Consider the following 17,021-nt stretch of genomic DNA (forward strand, 5'->3'; position numbering starts at 1 on the left):
TCCGACCTGCCTCTCGAGGCTATCAATGACTGATTGCCAGTAGTATAGCATCCTCTATGTCATATATTAGCATGTTAACCCTTTCTACTACACCTCCTCTCAAAACAATACTGTCCTACTTTTTAAAACAACATGAGACTATTTCTTTTAAACTATTTATATTACATTGCTGTAACTCCCCTTTTACAACTACAGATTCTATCACTCCAACTCTTACTTTTTCCCTCCTAGTCACAATCCTGGGCGATTCAATCTTCCAAAGTATTCACGGCCATTCTGGGAAACATCTTGGAGACATGAAGTCTTTCTTCTGCATCTGGTACGGAAGACATCATCTGCAGAATATTACAACAATTTAACAACGTTGCTGTCAGCATTGTTGGGAAGCTGGGTGTAGGTTTCAGGATGGCAGATCTGCAAGAATAATGAAGACTTATCAACAGAAGATGGATCCAGAGGAGAAGACTAAAGACAAATCGACCTTTGGACCTTCTGGAACCAGAAGAGGAAAACTTAGGATGCTCCGGTGAATTTGTTGCTTCCTTGAAGGATGTTGGGGAAGAGCATCAGAAAAGAAAGGATCTTCAACTCCAGGGAAGACTGGCACACTTGTATTATCCACTGATATGTCAAAGACTGAAAAGGCATTGACGATCCGAAATTTCAACAAACTAGGACAATGATGGAAAAGACTGGAAGGAAAAGAAGAGACGATTTTCCAATGATATTTCAGGAGAACCATCTACTTGCTAGAGGCAGTGGTAAGAGAGCCACACTTCTCTCATTATGAGGTTGCTCCACTAAGAGCAATGGGGACAATTACAGAGAATGGCCTACTCCTGTTGCTACACTCTTGGTCTATGGTCTGATGGATAAAGGGTCATAGGCTAAAGCCACTCAAAGTCATATGCCTTATGTTAGCAGCACCAGCATCAATTTTAAAAGTAATATCGAAGTTTTATACTTAAACTTTTAAACAGTCCAAGTTTAAACTTAAAATTCTAAACTACTTTGTAACCTGATTGAAGGTAGTACAAATGCATATATATTAAATAGATAGCAGATTAAGTCCAATAATAAAGTCCAACACTGAGAATCCATGGAAGAGGGGCACATCTCAGAACAATGAAAGCATTAAGCATAAACCTAGAATTATCATTCAAAGAATAGAGAGGGATCAGAGGAATATTTTTCACACAAATTTCTTCAGTAATTTTTTTGTATTTTTTAAACTCCAAGTGGTTATTGAGACAGAAATTGCGAACTTGTTTAAAACTGAAAAAAAATTAAACCTTTTGGTCATTTAACCACGCCTGCCAGTCACCCTAGCACAGACCTTCCCTTTTATTCTTCCTACTCTCCATCCTTTGTATTTGTCCACAACCGAGCACATTTCTCACTGTTCCCAATTCTATGAAAGGTCATCAACCAAAACCTTGGGGTGATTCTCTGAAAAAATGACGGGATTTACCCACCGCCCTGCAGCATATTTTTAGGCGGCAGAGGCCACAGGATCCCCGCCGTTGTCAATGGGATTTCCCGTTGACTGTACCCCTCGGCGCCGGGAAATCCATGCGCCGACGTGGAACCAGAATATCCCACCAGCATGAACAGCCGGTAAATCCCTTGCCAAGTTTTAAACTTGGATTGTAAACTGACCAACAGTCTGAATTAAGACGATCTATTTCCCCTAGTAACTTTAATTTTTCCTTTCTCTTGACTTTCCAGATGGAATGTGTTTCATAAATGCTTTCTGGTCTTCAACTTAGATTAAAATTGCTGCATGTGTAGAACAATGGAAGTGTCCAGTTTTGCCACACTGGAAGCATTCCCCACCTCCTGCTGGGCAGTCCCAGTGTCTGGGCTGGGTTTCCACACCATAACATAAGCATCTCAAAATGGCTGTTGGTGTGGGGTTTCCCATCCTTACCCCTAGTTTGAAGGGCTCTCTTGTGGTTGGGGCTGCTACACATGGACCTACCTATCTACGGAGTCATGTGAAACCTCTGAGTTGTGCCGGATTGAAGCCTGATTGAATGCTCGGAGTTCAGTCCACATCCTGGAGATCCCTCCCTAACTGCACTGTGAGTGCACCACATGGACTGCAGTGGTTCAAGAAGGCAGTTCACCACCACCATCTCAAGACCAATTAGAGATGGGAAAGAAATGCTGCCCCAGCCAGTGAGGCCCACATGCCATGAATAGAATTTTTATAAAGAACCACATGCTCAATAACGGGGCTCCATGATTGCCTTCGGAAGAGATTGTCTGGTATGGTACTTACTGTGCAAAGAAATTTGAAGCTTTTTGACTTTCTCGTTATATGATGCTGCTCGGTACTGAAGAAAATGGAATTTCCCTAACTTCCACCACTGGCCTCTCTGTGGGTCGTCGAGGCAGTCAGGTGGGTGGGGCAAGGACAGGGACTGTTCATCAGGTACATTGAGGGAGAATTGAGAATATCCAATTCACCTAACAAGCACGTCTTTCAGGACTGGTGGGAGGAAACCAGAGCCCGGAGGAAACCCACGCAGACACTGGGAGAACGTGCAGACTCCGCAAAGACAGTGACCTAAAGCCACTCTTGTCAAATTGGAGTTGGTGATCCACACTGATCAGACCTGCAGTTCAACAGGTAGACAGATCACTGATAGCCTCGCACTACTCAGAGTCACACTTGCCTCTGTAATCAAAACTGGAGCATGAACACCTGCCTAATCAGCTTAGGCCATGAGAAAGCCATTGGACAGAATATTTCATTGTTGCATGTTGCATGTGCGGTCCAAAATGGACTTTGAAGAAGGAATCTGCAATTGGAACCATACAAACATCAATAACATAATTTCAATCAATGTGTGGTAATTGGAAAGTTTTTTCCAAGCAGATCTGGAGTCGGGCAAGGCTGTCCTTTCTCCTCTGCCTTATTTTTGTAATGCATCAAACATTTTGCTCAGTCCATTGGGAAAGAAACGAGTATAATGGAAGTGATGACCCTGGGCGGGGGAGGTCTTCGAATCAAAGCCTTCCTGTACCTGGGCCAACTTTACCATCTTCTGCTTGGACCTGATGCCAGCCTGCAAACTGTGCGATCAGTTCAAACTAGCCTCTGGAGCCAAAGTTAACAGCGGTAATAATGAAGCAAAGTTCTTTGGGAATTGGTCCAATCAATCCTCTTCCTCCTTTGGTGCAACATCAGACTACCTGAAGGTGCTCAGATTATGGTTCTGAAGCGTTGGGAGTTCACCAAAAACTGGGAGGAGGATATAGGCAAGACCAAACCAAAATTGAACCTGTGAGAGTGATGCTTCTGCTGGGTAGAAAACTGGACCTGTGAGAGTGATACTTCTGCTGGGTAGAAAACTGGACCTGTGAGAGTGATACTTCTGCTGGGTAGAAAACTGATCATCATTGCTGTACATGGTGCTGGTTGGGCTATTCCCAGCTCCTGTGCTGCAGTGATCAGCCAAGCCACCTTCCGCTTTACTGTGGAAATTGAAAATGTACCATGTCCACAGGGTCACGATCATGTGTGCGGCCAGATCAAGCTTTACATGGGCTCTCAGTATACAAACGCCAGGAGCTTGATTTTCCATTTGGGGTGTTACCTCAATGCTGGGCTAGAATGCGGGTCCCCATCCTGAACTGTCTCTGGAATGCAGGTCCCCAGCCTGAACTGTCTCCGGAATGCAGGTCCCCATCCTGAACTGTCTCCGGAATGGTCATCTGAACCTACTTTCTATGGAAAGATTAATTAATGGGTATAGGCCATGCTAAGCGTCCAGCTAAGGACAACGTACAGGCTTGCAATGCTGGACAGCCAATAAGAGGCCTCTAACACTCAGAAACTTGCAGTCTGTTGTTACAGGGAACGGTGAGAGAGAGGAAGGGGGGGCGTCCTCTCACCACTTGATATAAAAGTAAAAATGGCCGCAGCTGCCAGACTACCATGGTGCGAACGATAGGTCTGGTCATGTTGCTGCTGAATACTGCAATCAGTTGGACAGTGTCGTCCCATCATCCTTTGTGAAAAGGTTTGTATGGAAAAACCATGTGACCACAAACCCATCAAGCATATAACATCCTTAAAACCCCGTGAAAAGGAGATGGCAGGTCCTATTGGATGGTTCTCTGAGCAGACTGTCAAAGTGGCTTGACAGCACCTCATTGCCAGAATTTTCAACCAAGCGCAGTCATAGATCTCGTGGTCAAATACTTTATGCACACCCAGGGCTCTGTACTCTACAGGCTGTTCCCAGACAACCATCAGCTGTTGCTGGCATACCATTAATATGATATATAATGCTCCTCGCGCTGCCCAAAACTTGCTGGTCTTCAAGTGCAAAGAACTGTCCATCACCGAGTTTCCAGATTGGCAGTGCCAAATTTCAGGCTATGTGCTGAGGGACGCCAAAAAGCTTGGTGCGGCTGTCACATGGGCTCCTTGGGGACAGGCCACAGTCTGAGGTCCTCCTGCCATAGAACACCAATAGGCTCAGAACTAGGGTTAAAAACCTTTAGGCTGTATGAATCAGAGAATATTTGACATAAAATGAAAATGGATATTGTAAGTACATCTTAGAACCAGTAATGAACATCAGAGTGTCACATACTGTATTGAAAGAAATTGAACTGTATTGCACTTTATGTAATTTCAGATTCAAACTTATGTACTTTATAAATTGTACAAATGCATGTATTTTTTGAATAAAAATAATCAACGGAAAATTACTGGTTTCTGCTGAGATATTCCGTCTACGCTGGCGGGAAGAAACACTTGACTATTATGCAGCCACTATTTGCACATTGGAAAATGTGTTTCCATGTGTGATTCACAAAGTGCTTGGTAACAGTTAGGAAGGAGAGATTCCAATTTCTTTATTACCTTCTAAAGCTAATTGGGGTATTCGCATTATTTTCCTGGCTGAGAATTGCACAAGGATTCTGAGAGCATACAAAAGAGAAAGGGTGGTCCATGTCTTCAGTGGTGATTCTTCAGTCAGAATAGTAGCATGGAGACAGAAGACCTCTTTTATAAGCCTCACCAATGCAAAGAGAGAACTACAAGTAAAAGTTAGCAGTTGCTAACTACTTCAACAAAGAGGCAACAAATGGATTTAATACTTTGTAAGCATTTTTTTAAATACTAAAAAGAAGAACAAAGTACTAAATGTGTAAGGATGATCCTGGTGAAAAACAACGGAATAAAGTAGTTCTGAGGCGGAAGACAGAGAACCAGAAAATGCAAATGAAGAAATCAAGTGGGGAACGCAATTGGACTTTATTGCATCTGCTGCAATCTCATCCACATTAGGAAGACCAAGTATAGGTTGAATGAATGCTTTATTGAGCGTGATCCTGACCTTCCTTGGCCTACCACATCAACTTCACTCCCCATTCTCACTCTCACCTTGCCATCTTTGACATTTCACATTATTCTAACAAAGCCCAGCGCAATCTCATGGGATAATCTAGTGATTCTGTCGTCCCATGCTCAAGAGGGAGTGCAGGACAGAGTAAGACCAGCAATGCTGTAAGCGAGTATGGCTTCCCACTTTGAGCACAAAATCACGCATTGTGCCTCATCTATTACTCAGCCTTTGTTCCTGTGATTTGCATATTGATATCAGGACTTCAGATCTTAGATTTTCTGTTCCAAGATTGATTTTGCTCAGTTGTTAACATTCTTCCATTCGGTGCGTAGGTTGTGAATTCAATCATCACATCCCCAAGACTTCAGCTCAGGAGCAAGGGCAATATTCCAGTGCACTATTGAAAAAAAGTACTGTCCTTTGGATGACACAGTATATCAGCTCGATCACTGGTTCAAGTAGATGTTAATTAAAGAAAAGCAGGAAGGTCCAAAGTCCTGGCCACAATTTCTGCCTCAGCTGGTAGCACCAGAAGGACTCACTGGTCATTTATTGGATTTCTATTGTGGAACATTACCGTGTGCAAATGGCTACCATGTTACAGAGAATTGCAGCACAGCACAAAGTTACTGCGCATTTGGCCCTACTGGTCAATGCAGGTGTTTATACAATACACAGGCTTCCTCCCGCTCTAATGATCTGTTCCCAGTCTGCGAACTGCAGTTCAAAGTAATCCATTATGTATGAAGCATCTTACGGTATGTTCCTGAGTTATGAGGAAGAAACATGTAAATATGACCATTTCTTATTTTTCACACAAGAACACAAAAATATAGGCTGAAGCCCCATGTGCATTAGAGTGAGTGTTGCACTGTCAGAGGTGCTGCTTTTCTGATAAGACACCGAGGCCCCGTCTTCATTTTCGGATAGATGTAAAATATTCTGTGGCATCATTTCTAAGATGAGTGAGGAGTTATTTCTAGTGTCCTGGCTCAATATTTATCCCTTAATCAACATCACTAAAGCAGATGATATGGTCATTCCCGTATCATGTTGTTTGTGGGATCTTACTGTGCACAAATTTCCAAACTACACTTCAAAATGTACTTTGTCGGCTATAAAACACTTTGGTGCATCGTGACATCACTAAAGGCACGAAATGCAAGTCAATTTTTTTTCTTCTGACCTGTTTCCTCATTTGTATCCCTTCCACCTCAGAGGTTTTTTTTCTCCTCACATTTTCTACTTCTAATGCCATGCAGACATCCGACTGAGAGAGTCCTTGAATGTCATCCGACAATTTTTCACCTCTAATGTTTTAAATGCTATTAAAGACTTTATAAAAGTAGTTAGTATGTCGGTATTCTTGACCTTTACCTCCTATCTTTGCTTTGGTCATCCGTAAAATGGGTCTGTACTACATTATTTCTGGCAAAGGGTCTTCACCCAAAACATTAACCTGTCTTTCCACTTTCCAAATGTCAATATACCTGTGTATTTCCAGTACTTTGTAATTGACCATTTTTAATTGCTCTGATTGGCAAAGATTGCTTGGAATAGTATATCGACTTCATCCCATGTTTGCTGAAGGCCTCATTAGTCACAGTTGGCCACCTTTTAAATTCTTTTAAATTGGTTGAGGACTGAAGTGCAACGCTGCCTTATGATGCCACAAAGTGGCCACCCGTTACACCACAGAGTGTTCTAATTTTTTTTAAATCTGCGGAATCTAGGATCCTTTATAAAAAGACAAGTAAGTATATAGAGAATAAAAAATGAGTGAGATTATGAAAAATGCATGAGGTTATGAATATGGTGCTTCTCGATTAAAGCAAAGACTGGATATGTTGCAAAGCAGTTGCATATCAAGGAGTCGAGATGAAGTTTCGCACCATGAGAGCGAAATTTGAAACTCCGTCCTGATCTTTCCTTTCTGAAGCTGGAGATTGTGGGGGAGTGATAGTTCTTTTTTATTAATAACAGATGTCTTGGCAAACAGCAAAAGATGTCATGTTCCAGTGATCCAGGCATTTAGTTTGAACTCATATACTGTAGTATCACATGGCTTGAACAGCATAATTTGTTGTATGCTATAATGGAATGTTAAGCATTTTTTCTCTGTGTTTATATGTTATTCTACGTTTCTAATGTTTTGATTATGTCAGAAATAATAGGAACAGAAATTCAGCCATTTACAATGATCAGAATCCAATGTTACAGTCTAGAAATCCAGTACTGCCCAGAAGACAGTAGAGGCATGGGAACACTATCACCTGCAAGTTCCCCTCCAAGTCCTACACCATCCTGACTTGGAAATGTATCACTGATCCTTCATCACTGCTGGGTCAACAGCCTCTCTAACAGCCCTGTGCTGTCTCCACAACAACTGCACTGTTTCAAGAGGGCAGCTTATTGCCACCTTCTCCAGGGTAATTAGGGATGGACAATAAATGCTGGTCTTGCTGGTAACATTCTAATTCTGTAAACAAAAAGCAAGCAACAATATTGCAAACTATTATTGATTGTAAATGTATGTTTCAAATATCAGAGCTGTGTAATTATTATAAATATCTGCGCAATTGGTAGTGCCAAATAACTCATGAATGAGCACCAAAACCTGGTTACAGTCAGTATTGCTAGTGACGATGCTTTGATGCATGTGTTGCACAAGTGATCCATACTCACCAGTGCTCGTGTCTTTGGCCCTTGAAATTTAGGTACAGAAAATGATCAGGGAGAGTCAGCATTTGTGGGAGTTGGGAGTGGCAGGCAGAGGGAAAAATAGGGATGTGGGGAGGAGAGTTGGAAAGTGAGGGAACACCAACAATTTGAGAGGAGTGAGCGGCAGACATAGAGAGGCAGCGGGAGCAATCAGTAAGGAAGGGACAATGTTTGCAGAGGTGTGGGAGGAATAAGATTCAACGTTTGGAGGGGGAAATGAGGGACAATAATTGGGGGATGCAAGAGTAGCAATCAGGATGAACAGCAATTCAGGAGAGCAAATGGGAGAGGGAGAGGAGCAGCAACAACAGTGGGGAAGGAACGGTGAAAATTGGAAGGAAAATAAGCAGCTGGCAGCAACCTGCATTCTTTTAATGTAAGGGCGAGAGGAACACTCTGTCGTGATATCGTGGTTGTGTTGTAATTCACCGACCACTAGGAGTCTCACTAGTATATAAGTGAATGTTAGAGTTAGGTGACCCCTCAGACAAGCTGGAGGAAGCTGGCGAGAGGTTGCTTGTGCTTGATCTTACTGTTATCTATCTGTTGTTTTGTATATGGTTTACCTACAGTTAATGTTAATAAATCATTTATAGTTTTAGGTACAAGTGTTCTTGTAATAATAATCAGGCCATCTGACAAGAACATTACACACTCCTACGTGGTTGCCTGCCGCCGTCTGTCCCTAGAAGCCTAGAGCATAGAACAGTACAGCACAGAACAGGCCCTTCGGCCCTCAATGTTGCGCCGAGCCATGATCGCCCTACTCAAACCAACGTATCCACCCTATACCCGTAACCCAACAACCCCCCCTTAACCTTACTTTTTCTAGTACACTACGGGCAATTTAGCATGGCCAATCCACCTAACCCGCACATCTTTGGACTGTGGGAGGAAACCGGAGCACCCGGAGGAAACCCACGCACACGGGGAGGACGTGCAGACTCCACACAGACAGCGACCCAGCCGGGAATCGAACCTGGGACCCTGGAGCTGTGAAGCATTTATGCTAACCACCATGCTACCCTGCTACCCTAAACCCTGCTACCCTAGGCAAACCAGTTTTATGGTGGCGCTCTTAAACAGGTACCAAGACTCTTGTTTGCAGATGGAAAAGACCTAAACACTTTCAAACCTGGGAACTGCAGGTGACCAAGTTACCAACCAGTGCACTTTTGGCTTATAGTGGACATTGTGCTTCCTGTCTGCCATCTTGGAAGCTTTGAAGGCCATTTATCATCTGAAAATTGGTGTTACACAACCAAATATTTAGGCCAAGATATTTTTCATATTGGTTCAGTGTAGAATCTAGTTAGGAGCAACTGCATTTAATCTGCTTACTTAAACATTGGGCCAAATCTTCCGGATTATGGATCATCTCGGACCAGACGTATGACCCAAGATGCTTATTGGAACCCTGAGGAAGTCTTGATGTGCTAACCTCCATGGGAATTGCCTGGGAAGCAATTACCCTGCCGGACAATTCCCCTGCCCCCTGGGCTCTCCACAAATGTCTCTGACTCTGAAGGAGAGTTAAAGACTTCAGACAGTTCCTAATGTACTTATCTGAGTAGTTATCCAGGAAATGCTAGATAGGAAAACCTGGTCTGACTGCTGGGTAACTCCACAACTGACCCGCGCCACCCCCCCCCCCCCCCCCCCACCCCCAAATCATTCACAGTGAGCCACTAACCTTCCCCTCAACGCCCAGAGAACCAGCATGACCCCTCAACCATCGCCGTGACCCCCCACACCCTCCCAACCTGACTACTCTTCCCAACCATCCAACTACAACCCCCTGATCTGACCTGACCAGCCCCTGACCTGTCTACCCACCTGGCACCTCACCCCTTTGTTACCTCATACAATTACCATCCTCCTCATGTACCATCTCACCCAACTGCCACCCCACCCATCTGCACTTTTCTTTGTATTTTCTGACATCGGCCCTTTGTAACATTATGTACATTAAATGTGCCATCTGAATGAATACAGCAGTGTTTGCTAGATTATGCCAAAGAGAACAAATGTAGTATATTTTGGCAAATGCTTACAACCTGCTGTACCACTTCATAATGCATACCCATTGATCACAATTAAAATTACACACAAAACTTTATACCAATAAGTAAACTCTATTCTACATGGTGTGTGTTCAATAATTTAGAAAAAATTTTGGTAGCTGTGTGAAAATGCCTTTTTTTTAACAAAACAACTGCCTCGGTTATTAATATCAAAGTCGAATTTAGACAAATAAGTGGTGACATTGAAAAATATAAGAAGCTTGATAGGGTAGTCACTTAGAAATTATTTCCCCTGGCTGGTGGATCTAGAACATGGGGGGCTCCATCTTGTGATAAGTGGTCTATCTTTTAGGGCTGAGATGTGGAAAATTGAATGGTGGGACAAGCTCGACCGGCCATAGCTCCTATTTGTTCTTATCTTAATGCATGTGCATGAGCAGTTGGAACTGCCTGAACAATGTTCTGTATTCTATTCTTCAGCAACCTTCACCTGCAATGTGCTGATGACCCTGATGAATGACGTGAAATTTGGAGAAATGGCCTCTTACAAGGAACTCGCAACAATGGCAGGCAACTCAAAAGCAGTGAGAGCTGTGGGAGGAGCCATGAGAGCTAATCCTGTAAGTTTACACTTTAGATCATGAAAAACCACAATACCAATATTTTGTGCCAGACTTCCTTGCTTACTGAAATTGTGAAATTGCAATTTCAGATAACTAAGAAGGTGTGTTTTAGGCATTTTCATAAAAATATTTGTCAATTCAATCCAAAAATTGTTGGGCTAATTTTGAATATGTACAGGGAGCCTACACATATCGGGAAATTGTGGATGCAGTTTGCACTGTTTATTATTATTAATGATAGAGATTGGGAGATTGGGGAACTTGTTCATGGCCTGTGCTTCAAACTGGCGAGACTCTCTTTGCCAGCTCACCTTCGCAAAACTTACCTTTTGCCATCTGCTAACATTCATGCAATGGTCAAAAAACTGAGAAAATAATGTTTCAAATTAATCTTTCTGGAGGCAAATTTATGTTGCATGGGTAGTGAAAGTGCCTACATGAATTCCTTCAGCGACATAGGTCATGAACACAATTTGTAATTGGCCCAAAACAAACAGGAAGGGTTCAATTCTGTGTCTGTGCTGAGTTAACTACCTTAGCCAGGCTGACATTTGTTATCTGTGCCTCCCTGTCTCTGGACAAAGGAGGATGAAAAATCAACCAACAGATTGTGCTCCTTCTCGCTTTTTTCTGGTTCCTGTCGCTAGTTTGTGTGCTAAATTGTCATAATCTAACCTGGTTGTCCACATACACATATAAATCTTGCAGGAAGGATGGCTGGTTTCAACTATATCCCAGCAGAAGCCAATGTCTTCAGAAGAGAGTGAGGTGAGAAAAAGGGGAGACATTTGTAATAAAAAAAATTAAGTACAAACTGACAGACTGTGTTTTCCACCAGCAGAACCTGCTCTAGGCATATAAAGCTCAATGGCCAAACGATATAAAGTTTCCTCCCTCCAGTCCACACACAAGCACACACTGCTGCTCTTTGTCCATTTAGGTCTCCTAATGCTGTATTCCACTGGGAGAACATAATTGCCCACCTCTGTTATCTTGTTTATTTTCAAATGAGCTTGACATCTGACTTTTAAACCAACCTTCTGTACCTCCCATATTCTAAATTCATGCAAATCCACTCAAACATGTGGGGCAACAGAAAAAAATGTTCATCAGCTGTTTGTCGACAATAGGCACCACGCCCGCACACAAAATATTTCACCTCTACCTCTCTGCACTGTGCAGGCAGTAAGCTTTTTCTTACTTTACATCTTTACCCAATCCCTGCACTGCAGGCAAGGAACGATTGAAGTAAAATCAGTGTGGAGTGTACATGAGTGGTTGAGGTCAGCAGCCATAACATTTTTTCCCCCAACTAACAGCTCATGAAACTGCCATAGTACAGCGGGTATGAAAGTGGGCATCAGACTCAGCTAATGAAAGCCAACACTTGCTTCTGTTCTAGCTAAGGTATTGGATGGGAGACTGCTCTTTAATTAGAGTCTGGTAGAGAATGGTACTCTGTAATCAGATGACACAAAGTGTACCTCTGTAAGGCGGGATTGGTCCTGGCAGTTGTACCTCACTGCCCTATACTGCTACCCCCCCCCCCTCCCCCCCCCCCCCCCCACCTCCCTCAGTGCAGTACTGTATAATCACACAGTGCTCCATTCAAAAGTCCAACTGAAAACATGCAAAGGTTTCTTTGAGGGAAGAGAAATTTAAACGTCTGCTAAATCACGTCTTCAAACCAACGACCCTGTGGTTAGAATTCTGAGGTTTAAGGATGAGTTCACTAGGCCACCATCATATAATTAACTTTTAAAAAATTAGAAATGATTGAAACTGTCTTTATTTGTTCTACTTTGTATCGCAAAACGTTTCTATACTCAAGCCACTCATCATGCTGTGGTGCTATTGTACTACACAGGAAACAAAAGGGCCATCTTCTATTTAAAATGTCCTGTAAACCGAATAACGCTATAGTCAAATATGGCATAACTTTGGCCATATTTAATTAGATATTTTAAGGTAGGGTGAAAATAACTAGAACAACATTAATATTATATATGTCAATGCCTTCTGCAATGAATTTCTTGAACAATGTGTTCAGAAACTACCCAGCAGCTGAACAGAGTAAAAGTAGACAAATGCTAGAGGTCTTTCATCACATCATCAGTTTTGTCTATTTCCAACAGTTCCTGATTTTGTTTTCCAATTTCCAGCATTCACAATCTTTTTGTAGAATAATGGAAATTTCAAGGCACCATAATGCTTGAACTTGCGCTACTGTCCCCAAAGGAGCTATCTATGCTAATCCCATTTCCCTGCTTTTTCCTAAGTAGCCTTTAATATTTTCATCTTCAAGTTTAATTCTCTCTAAAAATGGTATTAATCACAACTTTCATTAGCTACTTACGATAAAATGTTACATTTAAAATTAGAATGCATTGTGCCCAATTTTTCAGGCGTAAATTGGATACAAAGCATCATTTTAACAGTGAGACATCCTGTGTCCAGTCTGCATAGCTGTTGCAACTGCTATCAAATTTGGGTGGCCTATTTGATAAGTATTCAGCGCACACACATAAAACAGGCATGAATCCAACAAATATGTGTTAAAGGACCCCTTGAACAAATCAGTCATGGGGGCCTGCTCCATCCAGCGTTCCTCAACATTATTTGCAGCCACCAACCAAAGGTAAGTTTTTGAAGGTTTCAAAAAATGAGGACATCTGCCTCTAACCCCCTGTCAGGCAGTCAATTCAATTCCCATCACCGAGCCCCCAACCCCCCCCCCCCCCCGCCCCATCCTGAACACACTATGGGAGGGTACCTGCCTCACCACCACCCCCCCCCCCCCCCCCCCCCCAAACACCCACGCAGGGCACAACCGGCCTGATCGCGCCCATGCAGAAAATGCCAGTCTGGCACCTTGGCAGTACCAGGCTCGCTCTCGGGTGGCACTGCCAAGATGCCAGGCTAGCACTGCCAGGGTGCCCAGGTGGCACCAGCAGTGCTATGTCACCACCACCTACATCGGACATGCAGCTGGGGGCCTCCAATCCTCTCGGAGACCCCCACAAGTGCCGTTCCATCTGGTCCCCGTTCGTGGGGTGAGTGCCGAATGGCGCTCGCCCAAGGTCTTCGAGGTGAAGGGGATGAATCCCAAAGCCTCAATACCTCGGGAATCCGCACATTTGAATGAGGATAGCTGTCTCGCTCTAATATGCAGATTTGCCAAAATATGATCCCGCCCAAAATGGGCAGGATTGACATTGCATCACGTGATCTCACGATGCGTTGCAAGCCGGGTAGGTCTCAGGAGCCAGGTCTCCTGGGTTTTTTTGGCCACACAGCACCGCGGCGAGTTGCTTTGCCGGTGCAGCGTGGCCATTGGATTGCACCTTAAGTGTGGGATTGACCAGTGACAAATTCCCCAAACCCCCAAACAATAACTAAGTGTGGGTGAATACAGATCTGGATCTCACCCAAAGATCCGGTGGGAAACACCTCACCAAACGCACACAAAATGACATTAGGGCGCAATCCTCTGGACAGGTTTCGAAGTTCAATTGTGGTGGGTTTTTCAGGGAATATTGCGCCGGCCCGACCAGCAAGTTTCCCATCGCTATTCAATTACATTTCTTTGGGCCCTGGAAGGTTTCTCACTGGTTTGGCAGATTTTTCTTTAACACTGGCAAGCTGACCTCCGAGATTAGGCCGCCATTTTGAAAGGTTGCCCCGATCTCTAAGTGAGCTTGTGGGCCTCCCACACCCCGCACCCAATGGCGTTGTCATCCCCACACATGTGGACACTACTCCCCCCCCCCCCCCCCCACAAGTGAGGACATCCTACTAGGGTATCCCTGGAGGCACCCCTCTTCAAGCCCCCCAAGCCTCCTTACAGTACCCCCTCCAATCCCAGACCCCCACTTGTCACTCTTCCTAAACTCCTGGAGACCCCCACTTACCTGCCCGGCATACCCCCACAATTCGAACTTCCCCCCACCTTCCTTTCATGGGCCTAGCCCCCTCAGCTTCTGACCCTTGGCAGTGCCACCCTAGCACTTGGGTGCACTGACACCCAGGCAGTGCTCCAACCAGCTTGGTAATGCCACCTGATCACCTTGCCAGTGCCAGGGTCGCAGTGCCAAGGTGCCAGCTGGGCAGTGCCAAGGTGTCCACGTTTCAGTGCAACGTGGCAAGAGAATCGCACCCATAGTAATTTTTTTTGCTGAATTGTGCCCATGTAATACTTCACATACTAGCCATTGCCTGTCGACTATCAGTTTTTTAAGTTTATTTTCGCAATCCACCATAATTTGCTGCTCATATATTCATGGTTTTCTTTGTTTAGATTTCAGACCCTAGTTTCAAAATGAACGATATCACTTTCAAGCTTAATATAAAATTCTTTTCAATCATGGGCACTATTTGCTAAGGGCTTCTTTACAGCAAGGTTGTTAATTAACCCTTTCCTGTTACAAAATACTCCATCTAGAATAGCCCATTCCATCGTTGGTTCTTTGACATGCTGCTGCAGAAAACTATTTTGTACACGCTCCAGGAAGTCATCCTCCACAACATTAGTGCAAATTAGGCTTATTCAGTCTATATGTAAATTAAAGTTGCCCATTATTACTGTATTTCCGTGTTGCATGTAGCTCTAATTTTCTTATTTAGATGGTGTTCAACATTTCCACTACAGTTTGGTGGCTATAAACAACTCCCTCCAATATTTGCTACCCCTTACAGTTTCTACCCAAACTTATTCTACATCTTTAACTTTTGGTAATGTACTGATCTTGTCACTTATTAACAGTGCTACCCCACCTCCTTTTTATTTATGTCTAGCCTTCCTGAATGATGACTATTAAGTTCCCGGTCTCGGTCATCCTGTAACCTCACCTCCGTGCTCGGAATTAAATCATACCGATTTACCTCTATTCATGCTGTCAAATCATCTCTCTTATTGCAAATACTATGAGTATTCAGATAGAGTGCCCTTAACTTTATAATTTTAAACATTATTTTGCGTCCGGATTGTATTTAATGTTAATGTTTGCGTCATCTGCCTTCTAATCTGGCTTTCTACTTTTCTGCTTCCTGTTACCAGTTTTGTTTCCTTGCTAATCTAGTTTAAGCCCTCCCCAAAAGCAAATCTCCCTGTCAGGATGTTAGTCCCAATTCTGCTAAAGTGAAACCCGTCCATCTTGTAGAAGTCCAACCTCCGCTGGAACCAGTTTCAATGCCTCAGAAATCTGATGTCCTCCCTCCTACACCAATTCTCCAGTCACGTGTTCAATCACTCCTTCATCCTATTCCTATGCTCACCAATTTGTGGCACTGGGGGGTAATTCTCAGATTATTGCTCTTGAAGGCCAGCTTTGTAATTTATACCTAGATGCCTGTAGTCTGCTTTCAGGATTTCTCTTCCTACCTATGTGGTTGGTACCAATGTAGACCATGACCTTTGGCTGTTCCCCCTCCCCCAGAAGAATGACTTGCAACTGCTCTGTGACATCCTTGACCCTAGCACCATGGAGGAAAAAAACCATCCTTGAGTCACGTCTACAACCACAGAAACACCTGTCCCCTCAATAACAGATCCACTAGCACAATTAAACTGCCACTCAAAGTGCCCCCCTGTGCAGCTTAGCCACCCATCATGCCATGGGATTTGCTCTTGCTGCATTCCCATGAAGAGCCATCACCTTCATCAGTATCCAAAATAGAAAACGGATTAGTAGATGATTGACCCAGCTTCCTGGTACTCTTACACTGCCTGGTGGTCACCCATTCCCTCTCTGCCTGCATGCTCCTCACCTGCATTGTGACCACCTCCCTAAACATGCTATCCACATAGTTCTCTGCCACGGCATGCACCACGGTGATTTTAGCCACTGCTCAAGTTCCAAAACCCAAAGCTCAAGCTCAGTGATGCTTTCTGCAGATGTGGTTGTCGCGGGCACATGGCGGGTCCATGACTTTTTGCATTCCACAGGATGCACATTGCAATCATTCAAGCTGCTGTGTCATACCTTAACCTTTACAAAATATTTATTATATGTAGAATAACGTACCAGTTACTCACCAATCAGCTTTTGTCTCTGTACTGAGTAAGAACCAGAAAAAGAACCAACTTGCACTCTTCACCGAACTCCATCCCTTTCTCCCTCCCCACATCATCCCCCCCCCACTCTTCCTCTCCTCCTTCCTCCTTCCCCTTCCCCCGCTCCCCTGGTTCCCTCACCCCCGTCCACGCTACTCTCCACTCCTCTCCCTCTCTTTCACCTCTCTCCCTCTCTTCCACCCTTCTCCACCTCCTCCCCCTTGCCCACCTT

General features: G+C 43.9%; 1 protein-coding gene across 4 annotated transcripts in view; it reads left to right on the plus strand.

Annotated features, from left to right (window-relative positions):
- mgmt (O-6-methylguanine-DNA methyltransferase) overlaps positions 1-17,021 on the plus strand; it is a 487,398-nt gene that overhangs the window by 437,363 nt on the left and 33,014 nt on the right. For 3 of the 4 annotated variants that reach the window (XM_038822140.1, XM_038822138.1, XM_038822137.1), the window contains 2 exons: positions 10,595-10,734; positions 11,446-11,505. In XM_038822140.1, the coding sequence (XP_038678068.1) occupies positions 10,595-10,734; positions 11,446-11,505 (200 nt within the window). The remainder of the gene's footprint in view (positions 1-10,594; positions 10,735-11,445; positions 11,506-17,021) is intronic. The other variant, XM_038822139.1, reaches the window with a different exon arrangement.

The sequence above is a fragment of the Scyliorhinus canicula genome, chromosome 16 (genome assembly GCF_902713615.1).
Source record: "Scyliorhinus canicula chromosome 16, sScyCan1.1, whole genome shotgun sequence".
Classification (NCBI taxonomy): domain Eukaryota; kingdom Metazoa; phylum Chordata; class Chondrichthyes; order Carcharhiniformes; family Scyliorhinidae; genus Scyliorhinus; species Scyliorhinus canicula.